Source organism: Triturus cristatus, chromosome 1_2, assembly GCF_964204655.1.
Source record: "Triturus cristatus chromosome 1_2, aTriCri1.1, whole genome shotgun sequence".
NCBI lineage: Eukaryota > Metazoa > Chordata > Amphibia > Caudata > Salamandridae > Triturus > Triturus cristatus.
Window position 1 is genome coordinate 311,002,675 of NC_140580.1, and position 23,687 is coordinate 311,026,361.

Below are 23,687 nucleotides of genomic sequence, written 5' to 3' on the forward strand. Positions count from 1 at the left end.
GGGTATCTACATGATTTCTCTTTTCTAGGCATTTCCTTCCTTCACTTTCTCCATCTGTTCTAAGGGGAAACAATCCTTCAGTCATACTAGCATCTCGCCACCTTCTCATCCGATCACTATGAGTTTCGCGATCGTTTGGTCGTCCGAACATGTACCTGTACCGGTTGCCACTTCTCTGTTTCTCTCGCTCATGCATCTCATCTTCCCACTCTGTTAATGCCTCAAACTGCGTAGGCCTGGGTCGCAGATCTAAGCTCATCATCTTTTCCCGTAAATTCCTCAATATTGCCAAATTGAAGGACCCATCCTCTGGAAATGCTAGAACTCCGTCTTCCTTTGTATATTTTGCCCAATTGTCTAACCAAATGCAAGTATGGTACCCATATTTCGCAACCATAAATGATGCAGGGGTTTTTGCTGGGGGAAGTAACTGTCCTTCCCTAGTCACAATCTTTTTGTCTATCACAAACCAACTTTTCATTTTTCCAAAGAAAGATTTTTTCTTCTTTTCAGATGAATGATAATACATTCTCCTTTCTTTTGTAAACTCTTTAGTCTTTCCTGCACAGTACGATCTTTAGTCCAATAGCAACGCGACTCTTACTCGCGCACCAATCCTAACGTCCCTACGTCACTGTCACGTTCTCCAATCCCTGCGCGGCTCACACCAACGCACCAATCCTGGAGTATTTTCGTCGCTGTCACAATCTCCAATCCCTGCGCGACGCACACCAACGCACCAATCATGGAGCGTTTACGTCACTGACTAGCTGTCCAATGCCAGCTCGGTCCTACTGACGTCAACAGTCGATGCAGCTGCTTCTGCTCCTGACTCCTGTCTCCAGTCTACCCCTCCTTTACAAAACTACTCGGTAGACTTTTTGTTTCAATTTTACAATACTTGTTAGTTACAACGTACAAACATCTCCATTGTCTGCTCCGTTAACCACAGAATAGCAAAAGACCTTTCCCACGAGAATTCTGTCTTCTCGAGAGCAGCACTTACCTCTGCCCTACTACAGAATCATTACGTCCGTTGGCAAAGTAGCACATCCCTCTACTTTACCCCTCTTTCAAGCATCAATGAACTGTTTTCTCCGGTATTAAAACACCTAGGTGGAAACGCAATGCTCCTGAGAAATAAAACCAGAGTTCCACAATCAATCCGAATGCTATTTCATTCACACACTTCCACACAAGGAAATACCGTTCATTCACACAGAATCCTGCCTTCCCGAGAACAGCGAACAGTCTGTCCTACTACAGAATTATAACATACGTTAACAAAGCAGCGCTTACCTCTACTCTGTCCTTCTTACAAGCTCAGAGAACACCTGCTACCTTTTCAGTGATAAGCGTTATCGGCATACCAATTGGTTTCCTGGTACCTAAGACCAAAATTTCACAGGTAACCCATTTGCTATCATACGTACTTTTCTCACACAAAAATGTTCTCTAATGGCAACACACAGCGATGTCACCGAATCGAACCCAGACAATGCGACACGCAACCTCAATTGTCACACGTTTCTCCCATTTACCTACGGGCAACCACAATTCCGTCTTTCCCGAGAGCAGCTTACCTCTGCCCTACTACGAAACTGTCACCGACTTCTTACTTCCCAGAAGCCGTACAGACCACATAAATTCAATACGACTTCAACATATAGTGTTAGTACACATATCAATACCAATCAATAATCAATAAGCTATATATACATGCCAAATCATCAAACCAAAACAATAAAAACTATCATACTGCTACCAAGAAAACTGGTGCAGTTCAGAAAGCAAAATCTCCCTCTGCTTCCACGGACGGAATGATTCCACAGTCACACACACATACACACATCACACGCTGGTGGGGCCCATAACACCAACATTCATTCACGTCAAACTATCCGTGCCTTTACAGAGGAGAGATATCTATCCAGATCCTGAACTACAGCTATTCACTTGGGACAGAGGAAAAATAAATCTATTGACTTACTTCTAACAGTTCCTCTATCCGAAAGAGGTCAAATAGATCATTTAGTTGGTTTGGAATTTGATGAAAACACTTTAAAACTCATAATTTATCAATAAAATATTACAAGAAAATAAACACCCGACACAATTCTTAGAATAATAATTTTCTTTATCTAATTAATTTTGCAAGTTAAATCCTAACCATGCCATATTATCTTTTGTCATATTTACCTATTCTGGCTATTTGTCGTTTTCTAAGTCAGCATCAGTCCTCAGAATGATCATCAATATTCTAACGTCCCGTCGTCTTCTGTCAGCATGGGATGTCGCATAGAGTAGCATCGATCAGAGTGCGTCTCAAGCTCACAGGGTGATGACCTCATGAACAGCAGCAGCAGAAGGGTCCCTTCCCTCTCTAGACCACTAATATTTATACCAAAATATACATATCATAGTATCATTTTTATTATTTGCAGATCGTTGATTGGTTGAATTCCGCCTCATTCCAATACTTTAAGCAACAATTTAAAATGTTCTCATAAAGATGATGAATATATTAGGCGCATGGGAAAGGATGTTCCCAGGTCAAGAAAGTATCAGTCTATTGTGAAAAGGTGGCTTTTGGTTCCCAACTGGCAACATTTGCTTCGAGTTCAGGGACATTGGCATTTCGCCCAGAGTAGTCTTCATGGACCTGGTCTGATAGTTCATGGCTGGGTCACAATGAAGTCGGTGCAGGCTCGTTTCTCCATTTATTTATTTGTGAAGTCATGTTGTCATGTACTTTAGCTTAGGTCTCGTTTGGTAGCCATCTTTTGGTAGGCCAGAATAGACAACTTAAGTAAAGGAAACACAAAATCGTAATTAATACATCGAAATGAATAAACAGTGTTAATCCCTTTCTAATACCCTTATGTGTATGCATTTATCTAGCCATATGCAACATTTAAAGCCATTAAAGCTGGTTTATTTAAGCGCAAATCACGTAAACATTGCTTAAATTAAACATATAAATTTAGTATGCGTACAAACTTAGTTCACTTATTATTTTAGCCATGCAAATGCATTCCCACGTATGTTCTTTTGGTTAATATGGTTGGTTAATTTCATCACATCAAACAATTAATTATTAGAATTAATATTTAGTTGTTTTAATAAAAACTTATATAAATGGATTGGGTATACTACATTTTTTTATTTTTCCCTCTCCATCACCTTCACTGGAGTGGCAACCCCTCAGCCAATACTGGCGCTGCTCCAGCCACGCCAGGCTTGGCTTAGAGCAGGGTACCACGCCACCCGCCTGCCCATTAGGAGACAGAGGGTTGAGCCTTTGATCAACCCTCGCTCTCCTAATGGGCATGCGCCAGCCAGAGCAGACACTAGTGCGCCTGACTGGGCATGGCGGAAAAATTCACCGACCTTCACCAGTCATGCGCACTTGTGGTACTGCCTGCCTCTGGTCTGACAATGCATCATGCATGTCAGTCAACATGACGCCGGACCGCCCACCCCCTTCAGACTCTGAAGGGGGTGGGCGATCCGACGTCATGCTGACTGACATGATTGTCAGTTCTCCCTCGGTGTCTCTGAACTTAAGTAAACTGAGTCAGTCTACTTAAGTTCACAGACGTCAAGGGAGCTGCGGGCGCGGGCGGTTTGTGAGGCAACACCCCAGCCCCCAAATGGACGCACCGCCACTGATTCTGGATGGCCTGAAGCATGATGAACTAGTTGTAAGAGGATAAGTCTCCCATTGTAGCTAGTCTATTGTGCTTCAGCTGGAGACCTACCAACAGGTCTGTTGTAAGTGAAAGCACCGGATTCTGGGCTATAGGTAGCCCATTCACATGTAAAAAGTCCAACAGTATTTGGACAAACTATCGGAAAAATAAATATTGAGAGGCAAAAATATTGAGTTGTAAATATTGTGATGCACAAATATCTTGTGCAAAAATATATTTGACAAGAATATTGATTTTAAGGTAAGTAATATCAATGTTAAAATTATCTATGTTGTTAATATCGATGTTAAAAATATCTGTGTTGCTAATATCATTTACAAAAATATCGCGGTTAATAATATTGTTTTTTATTATCTTTATGTATTTCTGTGTATATTTTAATTTTATAAGTTACAAATTGTTCGCATAATTACTGTTAATGTTTTTTAATATAGTTTGTTTATTTGTAGTCACTCTTTACATTTAACTTAATAGTTTATTGTTATTTTTAGTGCTGCAGCAGGTTAAAGGGGAACTGGGTGGGAAGAAAATTATAATTCATTTTTAATTAATAGTAATTATTGAATTGATAATTAATTGTGTAATTTTTATAGCACCAAAGCGATCAGTGTTAAGGCCTGTTGTGTCTCTCACCTGGACGGAGATCTGAGTTCATTGTCTGATAAGGGCTATTGGCGAGATTTAATTGTGCGTTCTAGTGATTTTAATTGTCATTTATGTGACCCCCCTCAGGATTGCTACCCTTTAAATCATAGCTGTTTGCTCAAAGGAGGGTTACATTTTGTACATGCTATTGAGGGCCAGGAGCTCAATGAGTTTTTAGAATTTCACAATTTGGTTTTTACATTGGAGAAACTGGTGAACTCCTCTAACCATACAATTTGCGTGACTTTTAAAGGGAGCGGTTGTAGGTTGTTTAATGATTTCATATTTATCTCAGCCCCATTATACTTGCTGATTTCTCATTTTAATATCGAATTCAAATTCAAACAAGCTTTATTCGGTTAAAATGAAACATAACCATAAAAGCATCCTAAAAATTATGCATATCTACATATTTCAGGTTATATAATAAAATACATAAAAACAGGAGAATTAAAAAAAAACCCAAGCAGCAGACCCTGATAAACCATATACATAAAGTGCTATGTACAAGATATACAATTCAAAGCAAAGCTATAACTCTAGTGGCTTCGTTATTCATCACAAGATGTATAGATAAAGTACATTTAGTTTTAGCGCTTCATAAATCTATTTAAAAAGGCATAATATATAGAATATGTAATTTAAGAACATAATGTACAACCACGGACATTGTTTATGTGAAGTGCTAAGTGAGGATTAGTGCAAATTGTCCAATTCAAGGCAAGGCTGTAACTCTAATAACTTCGCAATTCATCAAAAAACAAGTAAAGTGCATACATTTTAAGATTTCATTTTTGTAACTGAGAAGACAAGATGTATAAAGTGCCATGTACATAACATATAATTTAAAAACTTATTGCATAAATAAGGACAGCATTTATTAATAAATGTCACTTTGTCTTCATAGACAAGGGCCTCAAGATGGGAATTATTTTGTCTTATTTTAATTGACTTCTGGATATAGGCCACCACTGCATTACAAACTCTAATATTGACCATGCCACAAATATACTCAAAAGCAGTTTTATATGTGAACAGTCTCTCCTTTAAAAACAGTGGTCATATGAGATTCTTCCTAATGTCTCTATAAAAACCTCAAAATAATATAAATGCAACGTTGTCTTGTCTGATTTTCCATCGCATGGGCACTTTGGAAGATTATGATTTCCCTTGCCCATCGTTGGAAAAATTATTTAAAAAGTGGGCTAGTCCCATTCTTAATCTAGTGAGATAAAATCTATGTTTTGTATTTGTGATCTGTAATAAGTAATATGGTTTCCCAGATCCAAAGGTGCTATCCAAGTAGGCGTTAGTCATTGGTTTCAGGTTTGCAACAACGTACCTTAGCCAATTTAGTGATTCCATTAAACTAGTCTTCAAATCTTTTTATCGTACTCAAGTATTTGGGAGGGATTTTTTAAATCAACGTTTATGTCACATTCATTTAAGAGATTTTTAATATACATTAACCATGGGATTTTTATTCCTTGATCGAGGGCAACGCAATACTTAATAACATCATGTGTAAACTTTGTACCTTTCTTACTCCAGATGCCATACCAGACGTTTAAACCTATTGCACTTATAAAATCATTTATATAGGGGGCTTCCAGTTCTTTATCCACACTATATACAGGAGTAGAGCTGAGTACAGCTAACAGCCGTTGTAAAAAGTTATTTTCTTGAGTGTGAAGGGTTGCACAATTTGCCACTCCCCATAGCGCTGCACCATACCAAATCCCAGTAAGACACTTGCTCTTATATAGTGTAATGATTTCCTTTATAGACTTATTGCCCATTTTATGTGAGAATCTAAAAATTGACTCAATTATCCTCACAAATTTCAATTTGTAGTGTTTGATGTGGGCTCCCTAGCTTCCCTTAACTGTAAATACTAGCCCTAAATATGCAAAAGAATCTGTTGCTGCAAAAGGGACACTATTTACGTGGTGATTCCTGGTTTTTGCTTTTCCTTGTCCACACACCATCGTAAAAGTCTTTTTCAAGTTAAGTACTAAATCCTTTTCCTGCATGTATTCAGCAAATTTTCAATGAGGGTCTGGAGCTCGTTCGCAGTTCTTGATAAAAGAACCGCGTCATCCGCGTAAAGTAAAGTCGGAACAGCACGTCTGGCTACTCTAGGGAGATCGGCATTTAACTTTTGCAATTACTCATCTACACCATTTATATAAAGGGAAAACAGGAGTGGGGCGAGCACACACCCCTGCCTAATGCCCCGTCTTACCCTGAAACTAGTGGTGCACTCTCCCTCTAGCCCATAGCGAACTCTTGTGCTCAGGCGGCTATATATTTGAGAGAGGTATATGATGATATCATTTGGCGCACCCATACGAATCAAAGTTTGCCATAATTTCACATGATTTACTAGGTCAAAGGCACTAGTAAGAGCAACAATACAGAGGTGTAGATGTCCCTTTTTTTACACTTGTATATTTACTAATCAACAAATGCAGGTTAATACATTGTTCAATTGTCCCTGTTTCCCTTCTGAAACCATATTAAGATTCAGTGAGGATTTTGTTTTCATCTGCCCATATTTCCAGCCTCTCCAACAATAACCTACCCATTAATTTTGATGTTCAATTAGGAAGGGAAATAGGGTGATAGCATTTGGCATCACTTCTGTTGCCCTTTTTAAAAATCGGGACAATTATGCTTTTGGTCCATGTTTTTGGTATCAAGCCCCACATAATGATGTTAAACACTGTTTGTAAAAGAGGGGCCCAAAATCCAATGTCATATTTAAAGATGTCTATTGGGACCCCATCAACACCAGGTGCCTTTCCGATTGCACTTCTCTCTAATGCCAATTCAATTTCATCCAGAGTGATAGGGGCTAAATCAGGTGCTTCAAGAGTTATAAAAGTTTTGTTATTTGATAATTCTGTAATACCATTGGGGTCACTGTTTTCTACTAAAATAGGGGTTTAATTTGCTGCATTAAAAATCTGTCCAAAATGCCGTATCCACTCTTGGGGCTGCACCATACTCTAAATTTTAGTAGCACAATTTTCTTTAAAGAAACGGGTGATTTATAGTCTTCCAAAATAGGGATGAATCCTTGTCTTGGCAGTCAGGGCCAGTTTTTTCCAAGCATTATCTTGAATTTCTCTCTTTCTTTTTACTATGAACTGTTTATATAACAACCTCTGTTTTTTAATGAGTTCACTATCTCTGGTTGGTTTGCCTTTGTGCATTATGAATCAAACCAGCCAACTATTTTCTTAGCTTTTTTCTTACTCTTGATTTTCAATCCCCTAGAGATTTCAGCAGTAATGTTACAAAAGGCCCCAATAATCTGATTGTCAATAGAATCCCCCCTATTGCAAGTTTCTATATCTTGTTTACAATTACTCATTAGACTGTCCATAAATTCTTTTGGATTTATTCTAGACCATTTAATAGGGATACCGTTTTCCCCCTATGTGTAAATAAAAGGTGCTAAACGGGGCCCAGGCTGAAAGGTATCATTTAATCTAACTGTTAAAAAAGGTGGATGATGATCACTAACACAACGTATTTTCATCTCCATTTTTAGGTCTCGCCTACACAGCGCGCATGCGCGCTGCATAGGAAAGAAACCTTTAGAAATCGCTCCAGGCTTGCAGCCAAACACATGCACGCGTTCCATTGCCTTCAATGGCAACGCGTGCACGTGAGGTGATTTACTTGCGGGAGCGAGAGCCGCCATATGGTAGCAAATTATCGATCCCGCAAGAAAATCGCGCAGGCCCCCCTCCTCCCCCCTGCTTCTAGCGCGCGCGCACACACAACTCCAGGGCTTTTTTTTTTTTTTTAACTTTAAGCGCGAGGCACGCCTGCGGCCAATGCTTGTTTTATTTCGTGCTGTTTCTACAATGCTTGTTTTATTTCGTGCTGTTTCTATCTGATAGCCTTAATTTCAAGTGAAAGCAAATTAGTGCACATGCTCTGCTTTCTACTTTTGTGTGCAGCTGCAGAACGTGTTCATGAAACCGCGCTAGATGTCTCATTGCAGTGATGTTCCTTCAAGTGATGCTGGTGGGGTGAGAAAGTATAAAGATACATCTATTCTGGCAGTGAATAGTTTTGTGAAAATTAAAAAAGTACCTCCTTCTCTTAGGACACACTTATTTTGTTTTTAAGAGTGCAATAAAATAAATATTGATTGAGTTTCTTGCAGTATCCACCGACAAGGTTTTTATTCGCTTTATAGAAAGATCCTGCTTTTTTACTTTACCGACGTTTAAACAAACCTGACTGCTCGGGAGATATCGCCTTTGTTCTCTAATGCTGTGGCAGAGGCAACAAAACTTTACTGACTTCCTGTGGTGGTCTACGATCTTTCTCCCCTCGCAGCTCGTGGTCAGTAGAGTGAGACAAGCAGGCTGGAAACTATCACTATCGAGCAAAAACTAGAAAGTTAAAGCTTTACTATTTATTAAAAATAGTGACAACCTCCTATACCATCAATAATGTTGCTAATTTTTAATTGTAGGGCACGTTTATCCACAGCACTAAACAAAGTAAAGACTGCGATTAGGAATACCCTGAGCAAATCACATTAGATCACACTACAGCGGAAGGCAACATGAAAAGCAAGAAAACAGACATATCACAGAATGCAATCGTTAGTACATCGTCTTTAAGCTTCTTTTTAAACATCATCAAAATACTTAAGAGACGAATGTCAAGATAGAGGGCGTGCCATAGTTTAGGCCCCAGCGAATGTCAAGAGGGAGGGCGTGCCATAGTTTAGGCCCTAGTATCGTCTAACGCAAAACGAAGTGGAGCACAGGAGTGGAAATGAACGGATAGAGGCTGAAGGATGCCGAGTGAAGATTACAGATGATCAATATTGGATCAGCCGAGAAGGAACCCAAAATGAGACCATTGTGTGAAAAATATACACAGGGCCAGATGTACGACCGTTTTTTGCGGTGGCCCGTTTTCAACCGCAAAATAGGTCTGCCCTATTTAGAAACCCTATTTTGCGAGTTGGTAACTTATTACCGACTTGCAAAATGGGGTTTGTGACTGTGTATTAGGAAGGGGGGTGCCAAGGACGTCCCTTCCTAATAGCGACTCGCACTTCAATGTAAGATTGTTTTGGGGCTGCAATTGCGGCCGCAAAGCACTTGCAGTTTACCACCCATTTCAAATGGGTGGTAAGCCACTCGAAAACGGGAAGGGGTCCCCAGGGGACCCCTTCCCCTTTGCGACTGGCATTGAAAATATTTTTTAAGAGCAGGCCACCATCCGTGAGAGTGCTAGCAGTTCCCAATGGGGTCGCAAATTACACCTGCCTCATGAATATTAATGAGGCAGGCAATTTGTGAACCCATTAGGAATCGCAAACAGTGAGACACTGTTGTAAATTCCAATTTGCGAGTCACAAATTGTGAGTCACAAAATAACGCAATTTGCGACTCACAAATTGGAAGGGTCATACATCTGGCCTAGAATGCCAAGGATATTGAGCGTAAAGCTGTAGGAGAAAGGGAGTTAGCAAAGTCCAACCGATATATAATTATGCGCCCCTTGCAAGTGGATATTAGATTAGTTGTAGTGATAGCACTATCTCTTTCCTACGGAGTGTCCCAGTGTCTCTGCCAGTTCCACCTACCTACAGCTGTCGTGGCGGTTCTTCTGGTTCCAAGCAGGTGCATAGGTTGCCATGGTAATCATTTGGCTGCCATGAGAGCTCTTTTTAGTGTTGCCCCTTGGCTCCCTGATTTCCAGAATGGTGAGGATGATCTCTTTCCTATGATAATAGCCATTCCTCCTTAGAGCAGGCAGGTTCATGAAAGTCTAGGAGGTTCAAGGGGCCTCGGAACACCCAGCTCTATCAGCTACAGTGGGGGTGGGGTTCTTTGTGGGCTTCTTATCTGCAACTTGACAGATGAACGCTTATAAAGATCGCTTAAAGATATAAAGATAGGTTGATAGAACATTCATTTGCAATAAGATAGGTCTCGCATTTACGCAAGTTTGAGCTATTGACATTGCAAATAACAATCCCTTTTATTTTTGTTTTGGTTTTTAAAACATAAATTAAAGGCATTGTTATTTACAATGCCAATAGCTTAAACTTATGTAAATGCGAGACCTATTGCATTGCAAATCCTTGTTTATATTTGATCTTGACCATGTGCTGAAATTAAAGTATGATCAATGATTGAACACTGGCCATGCCCCTCAAATGTCGGTAGCTGGGATTGTCCATCCAATGTATTTTAATATCACTTTCAGCTCTTTTAGTGATTATAATACCTTATCCATAACTTTGGATGTTGCCAAGGTCCCTTGATCACAGAAAAGGGGGGCTCTAACGAGGCTCTTCACTGTTGATCAGGGGATAATGCTGAAATAGTCTCAGATAAAATAGTCTCAGATGAACCCTCACAGGTTCCAAGCTTCCCTTTTTGCAACCTGTTCCTGAGAGATTATTGAAATTTGTCTAGATAGTGATGCAGGGGTGGCGAGGTCCTGGAAGCTTTTAAAGGTATTGCCTTAGGGGTTCTTAAGCTAATGACGGTAACAACCTCTAGCAGCCTGATCCCGCAAAACCCTAACTGGTTTGATAGGGACTGTTCAAGAACCCTGTCCCAGCTGAGGGCCACTCTAAAGCAGTCACAGAGGGATGGGCGATTTATCAAAGGTTGCAGGTGGGCCTATACGCAGGCTCAAATTGCCTGCAAACAGAACTTGTGGGAGATAGCTTGGGAGGAGCTGTGCCAAGCATGTGACACAGGGAATAGTACTCTCTTCTGGAAAGTGCTTAACAGGCCTTGCTTAGCAGAGGGCCCTGTTATGCCATCATATTTCTGAGCAGCAGTGGGTCCACCATTTTGAAGGTGTTTATAACCAAGGGGACCTCGGGGGTGACACAATTCCTGCTGGAGTAGTCACAACTTGTAACCCAGTGTTTTTTACTTTAGATGAAGTCACACACAGTATTTTGGCCATGTAGAGCAATAAAGCCCCAGGACCTGATAGTGTCCTGCTAGCTTTGTTTTTTTGTCAAAATTCTTTTTATTGTGCATCAAAAGCCAAAGTGACAGCATGAATACAGTAGGGCGTGCAGGCCCCGGGGTTGCAAAGCATTCAGCTAATTGGAACTCAGTTTCATACACCTCCAAGTCCCTGCAACTCCCCTTGGATAGTGTAGAAGATGCCAGATATGAAACAACAACCATTGAGGAAGGTCCTCAGGTCAGAAGAAAAAAAACTCCCCAAAAAACTCCCCCCAACCCCTCCCCCCTCCCGTCCCTGGTGGTGGTAATGGTGCACAACGAATTAATGTTAAGCAGAAGCACCGCTGTATGTTAGAATAACAGAAGTGAGGCCCCATCTAATCAAGAGGCAGGGGTCAACCCGGCTAAAGGCTAAATCTGGGCAGGTAAGATTTGGAAGAGGTGCATAGCCCTCACGGAGGCTAGCTTTGTTTTTAGCCATTGTAGAGGTAAATAAATTTGACAACTCAAAATCCAAGGATACAATTGAAATATTATAAATGTTTTCATTTATAATATTTATCAAACACAATAAATATCTATTTTTAAATATATTTATATTTAAATATTTATATCCCTTGTTATTTAATGTAGTTGTTAAGATATTTATTTGTTTGAAGTGAACTACTGTCTCTCTTCTGTTGCATAAACTGGAGTGGGAATAGAAAATGTTATCCCTCCGCAATTCAAGGCTTTCTCTACTGTTGCACAGACTGGAGTGGGGAGCGTACATTTTACCCCTCCGCAATCCAACACTTTCTCTACTGTTGCGCTGACTAGAGTGGGAATAGTAATTTGCACCCATCCTAAATCCAAGACTTGCCCTACTGTTGCACCAACTCGCATGGGAACAGTAAATTGTTAGCCATTCGCAATTCAACACTTTCCCTACTGTTTCACCGACTGGAGTGAGAATAGTAAACTTTACCCCTCCACAAGCCAACACTTTCCCTACTGTTGCACCAACTGGAGTGTAAATAGTAATTTGCACCCATACTAAATCAAACCCTTTCTCTACTGTTGCACCAGCTGCAGCAGGAAGAGTAAATTGTTACCCGTCCGCAGTCTAACACTTTTCCTACTCTTTCAATGACTGGAGTGAGAATAGTAATTTGTACCCCTCCTGAATCCAAGGCTTTCCCTAGAGTTGCACAGACTGGAGTTGGATTAGTGAATTATTACCTCTCCTGAGCCCAACCCTTTCCCTAATGTTACACCAACTGCAGTGGGAATAGCAAATTTCACTCCTCCACAATCCAACACTTTCCCTATTGGTGCACCAACTGGAGTTTATATGGAAATTTTACCCATCCTGAGTCCAACGCTTTCCCTACTTTTGCACAGACTGAAGTGTGAATAGTAAATTTTAGCCCTCCTTAGTCCAGCCCTTTCCCTACTGTTTTACAGAATGAAGTGGGAATAGGCATTTTTACCCCTCCCAAGTCCAACGCTTTTCCCACTGTTGCACAGACTGAAGTGGGAATAGTAAATTTTACCCTTCCTGAGTCCCACGCTTTCTCTACTGTTGCAGAGTTTGGAGTGGGAATAGCATATGTATTATTCCTACAATTTTTAAGTTCTGTTTATATTGATTACATGTATATTATAATGATGTTTCTGAGTATTTAAAATTATATTATTTTTATTAAGTAATGTTTTTAATATGTAATATATTTTTAGTAAAATGTAATTTTATATATTGCTAACTTTTTTAACTTGTAATTCAATTAGACTGGTTTTTTTTTATTTTTGACAGTTCATTTGTTATTGTTTTTAATTTATTGTGTGTATATATATATATATATATATGTTTTAATATTTTTAAAGTTTACAAAAAATGTGTATATTGTACTATAAATTTAAATTATAATATAAATAATAGTATTCCATTATATATGTTGAAATAAACATACACATATAGCTACATATGTGTTTTCTTAAAATAAGCAGAACATTTATGTATATTTTCTAATCACTTAAATATTATTCATGTTAATTATATTACTGCTAAATATTAATATATTTAATCTTTATTATTTCTAAATATATGTATGTTAAAAAACAATATTTGTCTTAGCTATAGTACATAGGAATATTTCTTTTAAATTTCTTTCATTTACATTATATGTATAGGATAACAATATTTTTGTGTTCAATATGTTTGACTCGTTATTTATACCCCAGGATATTTGTGGTTTCGATATTTTGTCACTGAACCCAGTACAATCCTGCCCAATGGCATAGGCAGACCCAAGCCTACATTGTATATTTAAAAGCTTCAATCTCCACTCTGGAGCGCTGTCGTGGAGCAGGTCACAGTGTTAAGTGGACATGGGTTATCACTGTCATCTTCAATCACAGTATGTAGTTGAAAGGTATTGAAGGGAACCTGTGCACAATAAAAGTCTAGGTCAGGTGCACATATCCCACCCTGCTTAAATGGTCATGTGAGCACTTCTGACTCAATCTTAGGTGGTTTACCCACCCAAATATGCCCAACCAGGGAGATCTGATCTTGTCACTAAGTGCCTTGTCAGTGAAATCAGGATCTGGGGCATAACACAGGACCCCGCAGCCCCTGCGGTGCGGGGGGGGGGGCCCGAGCTGCAGGGGGGCCCCCACAGCACAATACTCTGGCCCAAGAGCTCAGATTAAATCCGGAGTGGGGCACCTCCGTGTACGTGGCAGGAGGGCCCCCTCAACTTTCATTACGCCACTAATCAGGATGTTGATAAATACAGAAAAAAACTTAGGAGGCCTACTATTTTAGTGATGGAGATAATACCAGGGATGTCTACTAGCAGTCTAATCGACATCCGCACCTGCTCCTTCAGCCACATGATCGCTTTCCCGTAGTTTTTACACCATACTCCGTCAATGTCCCTACTACTCCATATACCCAGATATTTGACTGCAGTGGCAGCCTGTTTCAAAGGGTATTTAGAGTCGACCTCAATCATAGCTGAGGTCAAAGTAAAGGTGAGACTTAGACCAGTTGATGGTTATCCCCATGAGTCTGCCGAATTGACAGAATTCTCTCAATGTAGGTGGAACATTGGTATCTGGGTCCCTGACATAGATTATGATGTAATCGACATACATTGAAACCACCAGTCTCCTAGCTGTACACAAAACATTCATGTCTCCTTTCAAATAACTGTAAAAATGAAATGGCACAGTTAACTGGGAATAATAATCGGGGGGGGGGCGTATTTTCCATTATTTTAGGTAAAGGGAGATGAAACTTGTTATTTTGTTTTAAAATTGTAGAACAAGCTTTAACAGCATTCTGTGATTTGAAAATGGTTCCACTAACTTTTCATGCAGTTAGGAACCAGCTTGTAGTGCTATCTTAACCAACGTTCTGTAGCTCGAAAAAATGGCAAATGAATTCGAATCACTTTGGTGAAGTTATTTGCAGTGCAGCACGTCTGCTTTATCTCAGTAATGAATTCCTTTACATCTTGATTCAGATCTACATAGGGAAAACAAACCAAGAGATTTGCCAACAAATTATCCAGCACAAATACTGTGTACTTAGAAATGTCATGACAGCTCCATTAGTAAACCATTTACTGAGAAGCAGCGTTCTGAAAATGATTTCCGGTGGCTGGTATTAATAGTCATACAATTAAATTCTAGAGGAGGAGACACTTAAAAATGATTGACACAAAAAGAGGCATACCTCATCCTTTTCAACACTGTGATAGATGGGATAAACAAAATGATGGAAATTCAGAATTTAAGTAGTTAGATCTTGGAATCTTTCAAAAAAAACAAGTCAAGTTTGAGAGTCCTAGCAGACTGAGAGGTCCTTGACCAGTAAGATCTGTGTGCCAAAAGATGTTTCCACCCATTAAAAAATGACCTTAGATGTGGGAGAAGCCACATGGAGATTATCGACTCAACGTGCTACATCTTTCCCGTAAGTCGCACGCACATGGAAATAATGGCTGGACATCAGTGCCGGACTGGCCGTAGCGGGCACCGGGCAATCCCCCAGTGCGCCACACGGGTGGGGGTCGGTTTTGGGCCCCTGGGGGCCGTTTTTGTTACAGGGCAGTTTTTGCAGCAGGAGGGGGGAGTGGGGCCGGCGAGCACTTTGCCAGGGCCGGTTTTGGTTCCCAGTCCGGACCTGCTGGACATCCGGTGTTTTTAGAACAAGCCAAGTAGAAGTAATACTTCATCCAATGCGCCACAACACACACAGCCTGGCCACCCAATGGCGAGAAATGCTTAAATTTTGAAACAGAAACGAGCTGTCACATGTACTGCCCACATCCTACAATGTGACCGCCAACCAGTTTACTCATCAAACTGGTTGGCAATAGCGGTCACATTGTAGGATGTGGGCAGTACATTTGACAGCTCGTTTCAAACTTTGAACATTTCTTACATTGGGTGTATAACTTGAGAAGTCCACCACAACAAATTGTCGAACTAGGTCACGTCACCAATATGTGGACTACGAATCCCACAATGCACTATGATCAATGGTAACCCTGGTTGAGCTTTCATTGGCCCGGAGATTTTAAATCAAAGATGACGAAGGCAACATAAAAGAAGGGGCTTTTAATGAACGGAACAGCAGTTTGTGTCATGGCGTGAACAGTAGCAGGAATCCTATTGAGACGTTAATCAACATGTTTGCACTAAGCGGGATGTTTTACTCATTCTTAAACATAATTGAAGCGAGAACAAAGACGAAACAGCAGTTTGAGCACGCGGCAAGTTCGTTTATTTGCTCTAGAGCGGCATTTCAGTTTTGTTATCATTCTGTGGCAAGTCAACTGCGCCAGATACATCTGGCGTTTACCATCACTGAATAAGCTTAGCAGACATCACAATGTAACAAATAATGTATTCTCACCCTGGACATAGTGCCGATATCGGCAACCCTCCACGAAGCATAGTAAGGTACTTAACACACAGAGCAATTAACAATCACTCCACACAAATGCGTGTCCAGTGGGGGAACCAAGACGACGGCCAGTGGGCCGGGGCAGGTGGAAATGCTTGACCCCTCCCCTTGCGTGCCGGAAATGACGCGGCGAAGGTGCCAGACGTAGAGGACTCCCGCGGGGGTTACAGTGAGTGGAGCGTGGGGATGTCCCGGAAATAATGCGGCACTAAGGTGGCCGCCCTCTAAAGAGGTGCCGATATTGGCAACCCTCCCTCGAAGCAAAGTAAGGTACTTAATACACACTGCAATCAATAATCACACCACACAAATTTTGTTTGTGCCTGATAAGCTTTTATTACGGCCGCACTTGTGTTTCAGAATTGGGACAGAAAGGAGTTCATTTATGAGCTAAAGCAGATGTGCTGCACTGCAAATAACTTCACCAAAGTGAGTGGAATTCCAGTTACAGAACGTTGTTTAAGTTTGCACTACAACTTTAAAACAAAATGATGTTCCTCGTTTTCTAACTGCATGAAAGTGAGTGGAATCAACTTCAAAACAAAACTATGATTGGAATGCATTTTCAAACCATAGAAAGTTGTTTAAGCTTGCGCTACAATTTTAAAACAACGTAACGAGCTTAATTTCTCCCTTTACCTAAAATAATGGAAAATATGCCCCTCATCCCTTATCCCAATCAACTGTGCCATTTCATTTCTACAGATTATTGAAAGGAGACATGACTAATCCTTGTGCTCTGGGCCTCAACCTAAAAAAGACAAGTGAGTCATACAAATTGTCAACTGGCTGGAAATAATAGTTCATTCACATTTCATCTAAAACGAACCTCTTTCTCTTCTTTCAATAAATTTTTGTGTTCGGAAAAAAACAGGCAAGTAGAATTATTTTACAGCACTTTAGTAAAATGAGGTGCTATATAAGACCCATTTTCAAAACGGAGGCGACGGTGCGGCGACCTCTGAGGAGGTGAGGCGGGCGTTGTTGGTTCTGGGGCGGGCCGGGAGGGAGGATCTTCTGCGGCCCGGGGTGCTGGGAGAGGCGTGGGTGGGCTATGAGAGGGTTCCGCGGGCGGCCTCGGCGGGGGTGGCGGCGGCGGTACTGGCGTGTCAGGAGGAGCCGCCGCTGCCGCCACCTCTGTGTCTCTCGGGTCTGCGGGGGAGGGGGCGGGGTGCGGGCCGAGCTAGCCAGGCGCGCGGAGGCCGGCGCAGGAGCCTGCCTCCGCGTCTTCGTTTCCCTCAATTGTCGTTCCGGGCCCACGAGGCGGACGGGGGCGTGGCGTCGACGTTTGCCGCGGAGGTGCGGCCTCCGGTGATTGCGGCTGCGGCCGGGCGGGCCGGCGATGTGGAGGGTGGGGCGGGTGGGGGAGTGGGGGGGCCGGGGGACGAGCTTGTGGCGGCTGGGGGGGGCGAGGTGGCGGAGGTTGTGGTGGGGGTGGGGGCTGGGGGGCTGGGGCCCGCGGGCGAGGCGGTGGACGTTCTGGCTGGTGTAGAGGGAGTGGGGGGGGCTTTGGAAGCTGAGGGGCCCCTGGATTTGTCTCGGGGGGGTCTCGGGCCTCGACCCCTGGTGTGTCGGCTGGCGGCGCGGGGCGGCCGGGAGGGGGGGTCCCCGAGGTTCCGCCCGGAGGGGTCGTGCCATCGGTGGGGCTTGGTCAGCCTGCTTCGGGGATTTTGGAGGGGGGGTCTTTGGGTACCCGCCCCCCCCACGTCTTCCGGGTTGGTGCGCGTGGACTTGGGAGGACAGGCTGCGGGAACAGCGCCTTTGGGCGCAAGCTGAGGAGGCACGGCGGGCAGAGCAGGAGAGGTGGGTGGGGGCGGTGTGGGAGGCCGAGGCGGAGGGGCCCCCGTCGCCCACGTCGGAGGAGGAGCGGTGGGCGGAGCAGGAGGAGCGGGGGAGGGCGGAGAGGGCGAGGGGGCGGGTGGGGGGGGCTGTCAGGGGTCCGCGGACGCAGGCAGGGACGGCCAGGACGGCTTTGAGGCCCGATGGTGCCGGGGCCCGCCCAGGTTTGAGCGACCTGGGGGGCGGGGGGGGATCCAAGCCGGCGGCTGTCGGCAGAGTTAAGGGGAGTACGGTGGGGCGCAAGACGGCCCCTTACCGCCGTCAAGAAGCAGTAGGGCAGTGGCAGCGGGGGGGAAGGGGTCACGCATGTCTGGTGAACTGAATGGCAAGGGTGTGAAGAGAGCGGCGAGAGAGGTGTTGTGGGTGCCTGGCGGTGTGGAGGCAGATGTGGAGTTGGATTATGAGGCAGAAAGTGATGAGCTGGAGGACGGGGAGGTGCGGGATGACTGTGACGAGACGGGCGCTGGCAAGGACAACAGAGAGGTTGGTGTGTTACAGGTCCCCCGGAGATCGGCGGACAAGGAGACGGTAGAGACGCGGCGGGCGACCCCCTCCGGAGGACGGCTCAGCGAGCGACAGCCGACTTTGACAGGTGAGCGGGTTTGGTGGTCGGTGTGGGACGGGGGTCCCAATGGGGGAAGAAAGAAGGCTTGTAGGTCGGTTGGGGTGGGAGACGGCTCTGTGCGGGAGGTGGTGGAGGCTCCCAAGGGTGGGCTCCCGAGTGAGGACAAAGCGGTTGGGGGCAAGGCGGTGGCGTCGGCGGGGGTGCAGACAGAGAAGGATGGGGGTAAGGAGGAGGCGTCGGGGAGTAAGCTCCCCAAAAAACTGCCCTACATGGGCCTGGCTATGCCGTTGGGGTCGCACTTGTCCGACAAAATAAAGGGGAAGATCTGGAAGCATGAGTACGTGGACGTATTTAAATTACTGCATAGGGAGGTGCAGGCCAAAGAGGGCTCCAAGGAGGAAGAGTGGGAGCTGACTAGGCGGCCGCGGGTGCCGGTGAATATGGAGAATTGGACCTCTGCCTTTCTCATTTACGCGAGTATCTATTGCGAGAAACATCCCGATAGGGCAATCGCATTGCTGAAATACATGGATATCATCAGGAAGGCTCAGATGCAGTTTGGGGGTTTCGCGTGGTTGAGTTACGATGAGGAGTTCAGGGCGCGGGTCAGTGCGAACCCCGAGAAGCATTGGGGTGAGGTGGACCAGGAATTGTGGATGCAATGGATGGCGTCTACGCATTCATCCGCATCAACTCACACGGCGAGTGGTTTGCCGGTCTCGTATCGGTCTTTTCAGTCGCGTCCCGCCCATACTGGGGCGGGGGGGACCACAGCACCCACAGGTGGGGCCGGACAGTCTAGCAAGCCCGGCACTTACAATACCGGGGCCTGTTGGAGTTACAATAGGGGGTATTGTTCCAGGTACCCGTGCAAGTTCAAGCACGAGTGCTCTAAGTGCGGGGGGAAGCACCCCCTTACGCAATGCCTTACACTCACCACTCCTTCCGAACAATGGCGGAATGCCAAGGGGAAGGGGCAGACTGGACAGAAGGGCCCCTACACCGGTTAGGGTGGAGGAGATGGCCCCGTGGCTCTCCCTCTACCCGGACAGGGAGGCCGCCTTAAAGATTCAGTGGGGCTTTACGGATGGTTTTCGGGTCGGGTATCAAGGTCCCAGATCACGGAGATGGGCCGACAACCTCAAGTCAGCGAAGGAATTGCCGGGGGTGGTGGCGGCTAAAATCTTGAAGGAGGTGGAGGAAGGGAGGATTGCGGGCCCCTTTTATGACTGGCCGATGGAGGATTTGATCGTTTCTCCACTGGGGGTGGTGCCCAAAAAGGAGGAGGGTGAGTTTCGGATGATTCATCACCTATCGTGGCCAGAGGGGCAGTCAGTGAACGACTTCATCGCGGAGGAGGATTCCCGGGTGCTGTATGCGTCGGTGGACGATGCGATCCGCCTTGTGCGGGTGTGTGGGCCGGGGGCGGAATTGGCAAAATGTGACGTGAAGTCGGCTTTCCGCTTGCTGCCTATACACCCGGCGGATTTTGCGCTCCTCGGGATGCAGTTCGGGGGGGCCATCTTCGTGGACAAAGTCTTGCCCATGGGGTGTGCGATTTCTTGCGCCTTGTTCGAGATGTTTAGCACCTTCCTGCAGTGGGCCTTCACGCAGCGAACTGGGCACCGGGATGTCACGCACTATCTGGATGATTTCCTCTTTCTGGGGAAGGCAGGTTCGGGGGACTGTGGCAGGGCTCTGTCGGGGTTCCAGGAGTTGGCGGAGGGTTTTGGGGTTCCGTTGGCGCCCGAAAAGACGAGTGGGCTGGCTTGCGTTTTGACATTCTTGGGCATTGAGCTGGATTCCATACACTGGACAGCGAGGCTCCCGGCCGCGAAGGTAGAGGAAATTCAGGAGTGCCTCCAGTGGGCGATTGGTGAGAAACGGATTGCGCTGCGGGCAGTCCAGAGGCTGCTGGGGTTCTTGAACTTTGCGTGCCGGGTAGTCAGGGCGGGGCGGACGTTCTGCCGACGGCTCGGCATGGCCATGTCGGGGGCAGTGCTTCCACACCACAGGGTCAGGATCTCCATGGGAGTGAGGGCGGATCTGCGAACGTGGTTGCTGTTCTTGATGGATTTCAATGGGGTCTCATTGGACTTTGTGGAGGAAAACATGGTTTGGCAAATCCAAATTTACTCGGATGCAGCTGGGGCGGATGGCTTTGGCATTTTCTGGGACGGGAGGTGGTGTGCAGAGACCTGGCCGGAACACTGGAGGAAGCAGGGGAGGAGCATTGCCTTTTTGGAATTCTTTCCTTTGTTGGTGGCACTGGAAGTGTGGGGTTCTGAGTTTCAAAACAGGGCGGTGTTGTTCCATGTGGACAACATGACGGTGGTCGAGTTGGTCAACCGGCAGAGGGCAAGGGACCTGAGGGTGTTGCGCTTGTTGAGGAGTTTCATGCTGAAGTGTTTGCGGCTGAATGTGACTTTTCGAGCCAAGCATGTGCCAGGGGCGAATAATGACATTGCGGATGCTTTGTCTCGTTCGCAGTGGCAGCGATTCCGGCGACTGGCACCTGGAGCGGATCTGTGCAAGACGGGGCTGCCGGATGGCATTTGGGCCCTAGGGGAGTGAGGGTGGTTGACCTAGTGGAAAATTCTGTTGCTGTTACCACCAGGTGGACCTACAGACGGGCGTGGGCAGAGTTTGTCGCCTTTATGGGTTGGAGCGGGGTTTTCTGAGGCTGGGGGACAGGTGGGGGTGGAGCGTGGAGTGTTACAGTTTGTGCTGCACTGTATGGATAAGGGGTTGTCGGCGGCAACCATTTCGGGAAAGCTGGCAGGGGTGTCCTTTTATTGCTGTCTGTTTTTTGGTTTTGACCCTACGAAAAGTGTGATTGTTAGTAGGGTGTTGCGGGGTTGGGGTAGGGAGCGGGTTGGGGGCTCTGTGCCGCGGGAGGCCATAACGTTTGAGGTGTTGGTTCGGTTGGTTGCGGCGTTGCCGCTCTGTTGCTATGATGAGTTTGAGGTTCGGGTTTTTCGCTTGTGCATGGTCTGGATGTTTTTTGGGGCATTCCGGGTGTCTGAGTTGCTGGGCACGCGGGCTGGGGAGGGGCGGAGGTATGAGGACGTCAGATTGGATGCGGGGCGCCTGGGGATTTGGCTCGGTCGGTCGAAGACAGACCAGTTGGGCCGGGGTAAGTGGGTTTGGCTGAATGAGAATCAGGGAGGGGGTGTGTGCCCGGTGGCTGAGTGGCAGGCTTTTGTGAGGGTGCGGCAGCTTGGGGTAGGGGAAATATTTTGTCACATGTCTGGGGCACGAGTGACGGCTGGCCAGTTGTTGGCGGTGTTGCGCATGGCGTTGGTGCGTGTGGGTTTGGAGCCGGCGGGTTTTGGAACTCACTCCTTCCGGATTGGGGCGGCGACAGCGGCTGCTCGGCTGGGGTGGTCCTGGGATAGGATCCGACAGATTGGGAGGTGGAGGTCAAGGTGTTGTGAGCGTTACGTGCGAAAGTGACAGGGCGGGGTGCTGGGTGTGGGGGGTTGGATGGAGCGGGGTTTGGCATTCTTGGTGCGTCTCTAACCTCTGTTTCTCTCTTAGGTTGCGTGGGAGGCCCTGGGGCCAAGACGGTCACATGGATCGTGGGGCATTCTTTTGTGCACTGGGCGTCGAAATATGCGGAGCAACAGGTGTACGGCCGTAACCTGGGACTCAGAGGACAACTTCACGAAGTGCACTGGTGGGGTAAAGGGGGAATGCGATGGGGGGCACTACTGCCCTGGCTCGCGAAGATGGTCCCACAGAAGGGTTGCCCGGATCTGTTGATTATACACTTGGGGGAAAATGACTTGGTTCGGCTGTCGGGTTTGGCGCTCTTACAGCTGATGCAGAGAGACTTGGAAGTACTTAAGCACAGACTGGCGGGGGCTTGCATTGCATGGACTGAGTTTGTTCCGAGGAGGATCTGGAGGGGAGCTGTTAAGCATGGGGCAATTGAGAAAGCGCGTCGAAAATTGAACAGAGCAATGCGCGTTTTTTGTGGGGAGAAGGACATCAAGGTGATCAGTCACCCGGGACTACGACTGGAGGAACCACTGCTATTTAGGGATGACGGGGTGCATCTGTCTCGGTTGGGGAACGCCTATTATATGATGGAAATGAGGGATGTGGTCAGCAAGCTCTGGAATGAGGCAATCTGGTGTCGCAAGGATGTGTGAGGGGTCCTGGCCTAGGGGGTGGGGCAGGTACCCGCCCTACAGGGGGCTACCTGGTTGGCGGTACTTTGGAGGGGTGGGGGGAGTCATTAGCGGGCACACCCATCCCTCGGGGGGGAAGAGTGAACGAGGTGGGGGTATTGGAGGCGTGAGTGAAATGGCCGAGGAGAGCCGGGAGGATGCAAGGAGGTTTGTGGAATGGTGAGGAACGGAAGGGGCATGGAGTGGTACAAAAGGGGAGTGTGGAGTGGGTGAAAGGAGTGAAGGATGGTAGAGTGTTGGGGGAAAGTTTATTCATATAAAGTTTTGGTATTGTTAATGTTGTGCAGCCTGGTCCTAATAAATGGCCTTTTACGCTAAAGACACGGTGTGGTCTGTTTATTGCGCGATGCCGGGCCCCGGGGGAAGCAGAGTCGCAGACTAGTCTTCCCCCGGGGTCATTCGCGCGAGGGTAGGACCAGGTAGGGTCAAGGGGTGGAGTTAGGGGGTGGGTATATGAGCGCAGGGGAGGAAGGCGACTTCCTCTTCCTGCGCTCGGCACCATCGGGAGGGTTTAGAAAAGGCCACCCACCCGCCCTGCAGTTGAGGGTTGGGTTTACAGGGTTGGCTACAGCGTGCCAGTTTAGGACAGGCTGCGGGGTGGCGGTACTTTGGAGGGGTGGGGGGAGTCATTAGCGGGCACACCCATCCCTCGGGGGGGAAGAGTGAACGAGGTGGGGGTATTGGAGGCGTGAGTGAAATGGCCGAGGAGAGCCGGGAGGATGCAAGGAGGTTTGTGGAATGGTGAGGAACGGAAGGGGCATGGAGTGGTACAAAAGGGGAGTGTGGAGTGGG

The 23,687-nt window shown here is 45.9% G+C and overlaps 1 protein-coding gene across 1 annotated transcript; it reads left to right on the forward strand.

The window, feature by feature from the left end:
• The first annotated feature begins 18,440 nt into the window (after nt 1-18,440).
• Nucleotides 18,441-22,856, forward strand: LOC146867229 (uncharacterized). Its single transcript, XM_085620400.1, has 2 exons — nt 18,441-18,726; nt 22,240-22,856. Exons 1-2 carry the CDS (start codon nt 18,441-18,443, stop codon nt 22,854-22,856), a joined length of 903 nt encoding a protein of 300 aa, XP_085476526.1.
• The last annotated feature ends 831 nt before the right edge of the window (nt 22,857-23,687 follow it).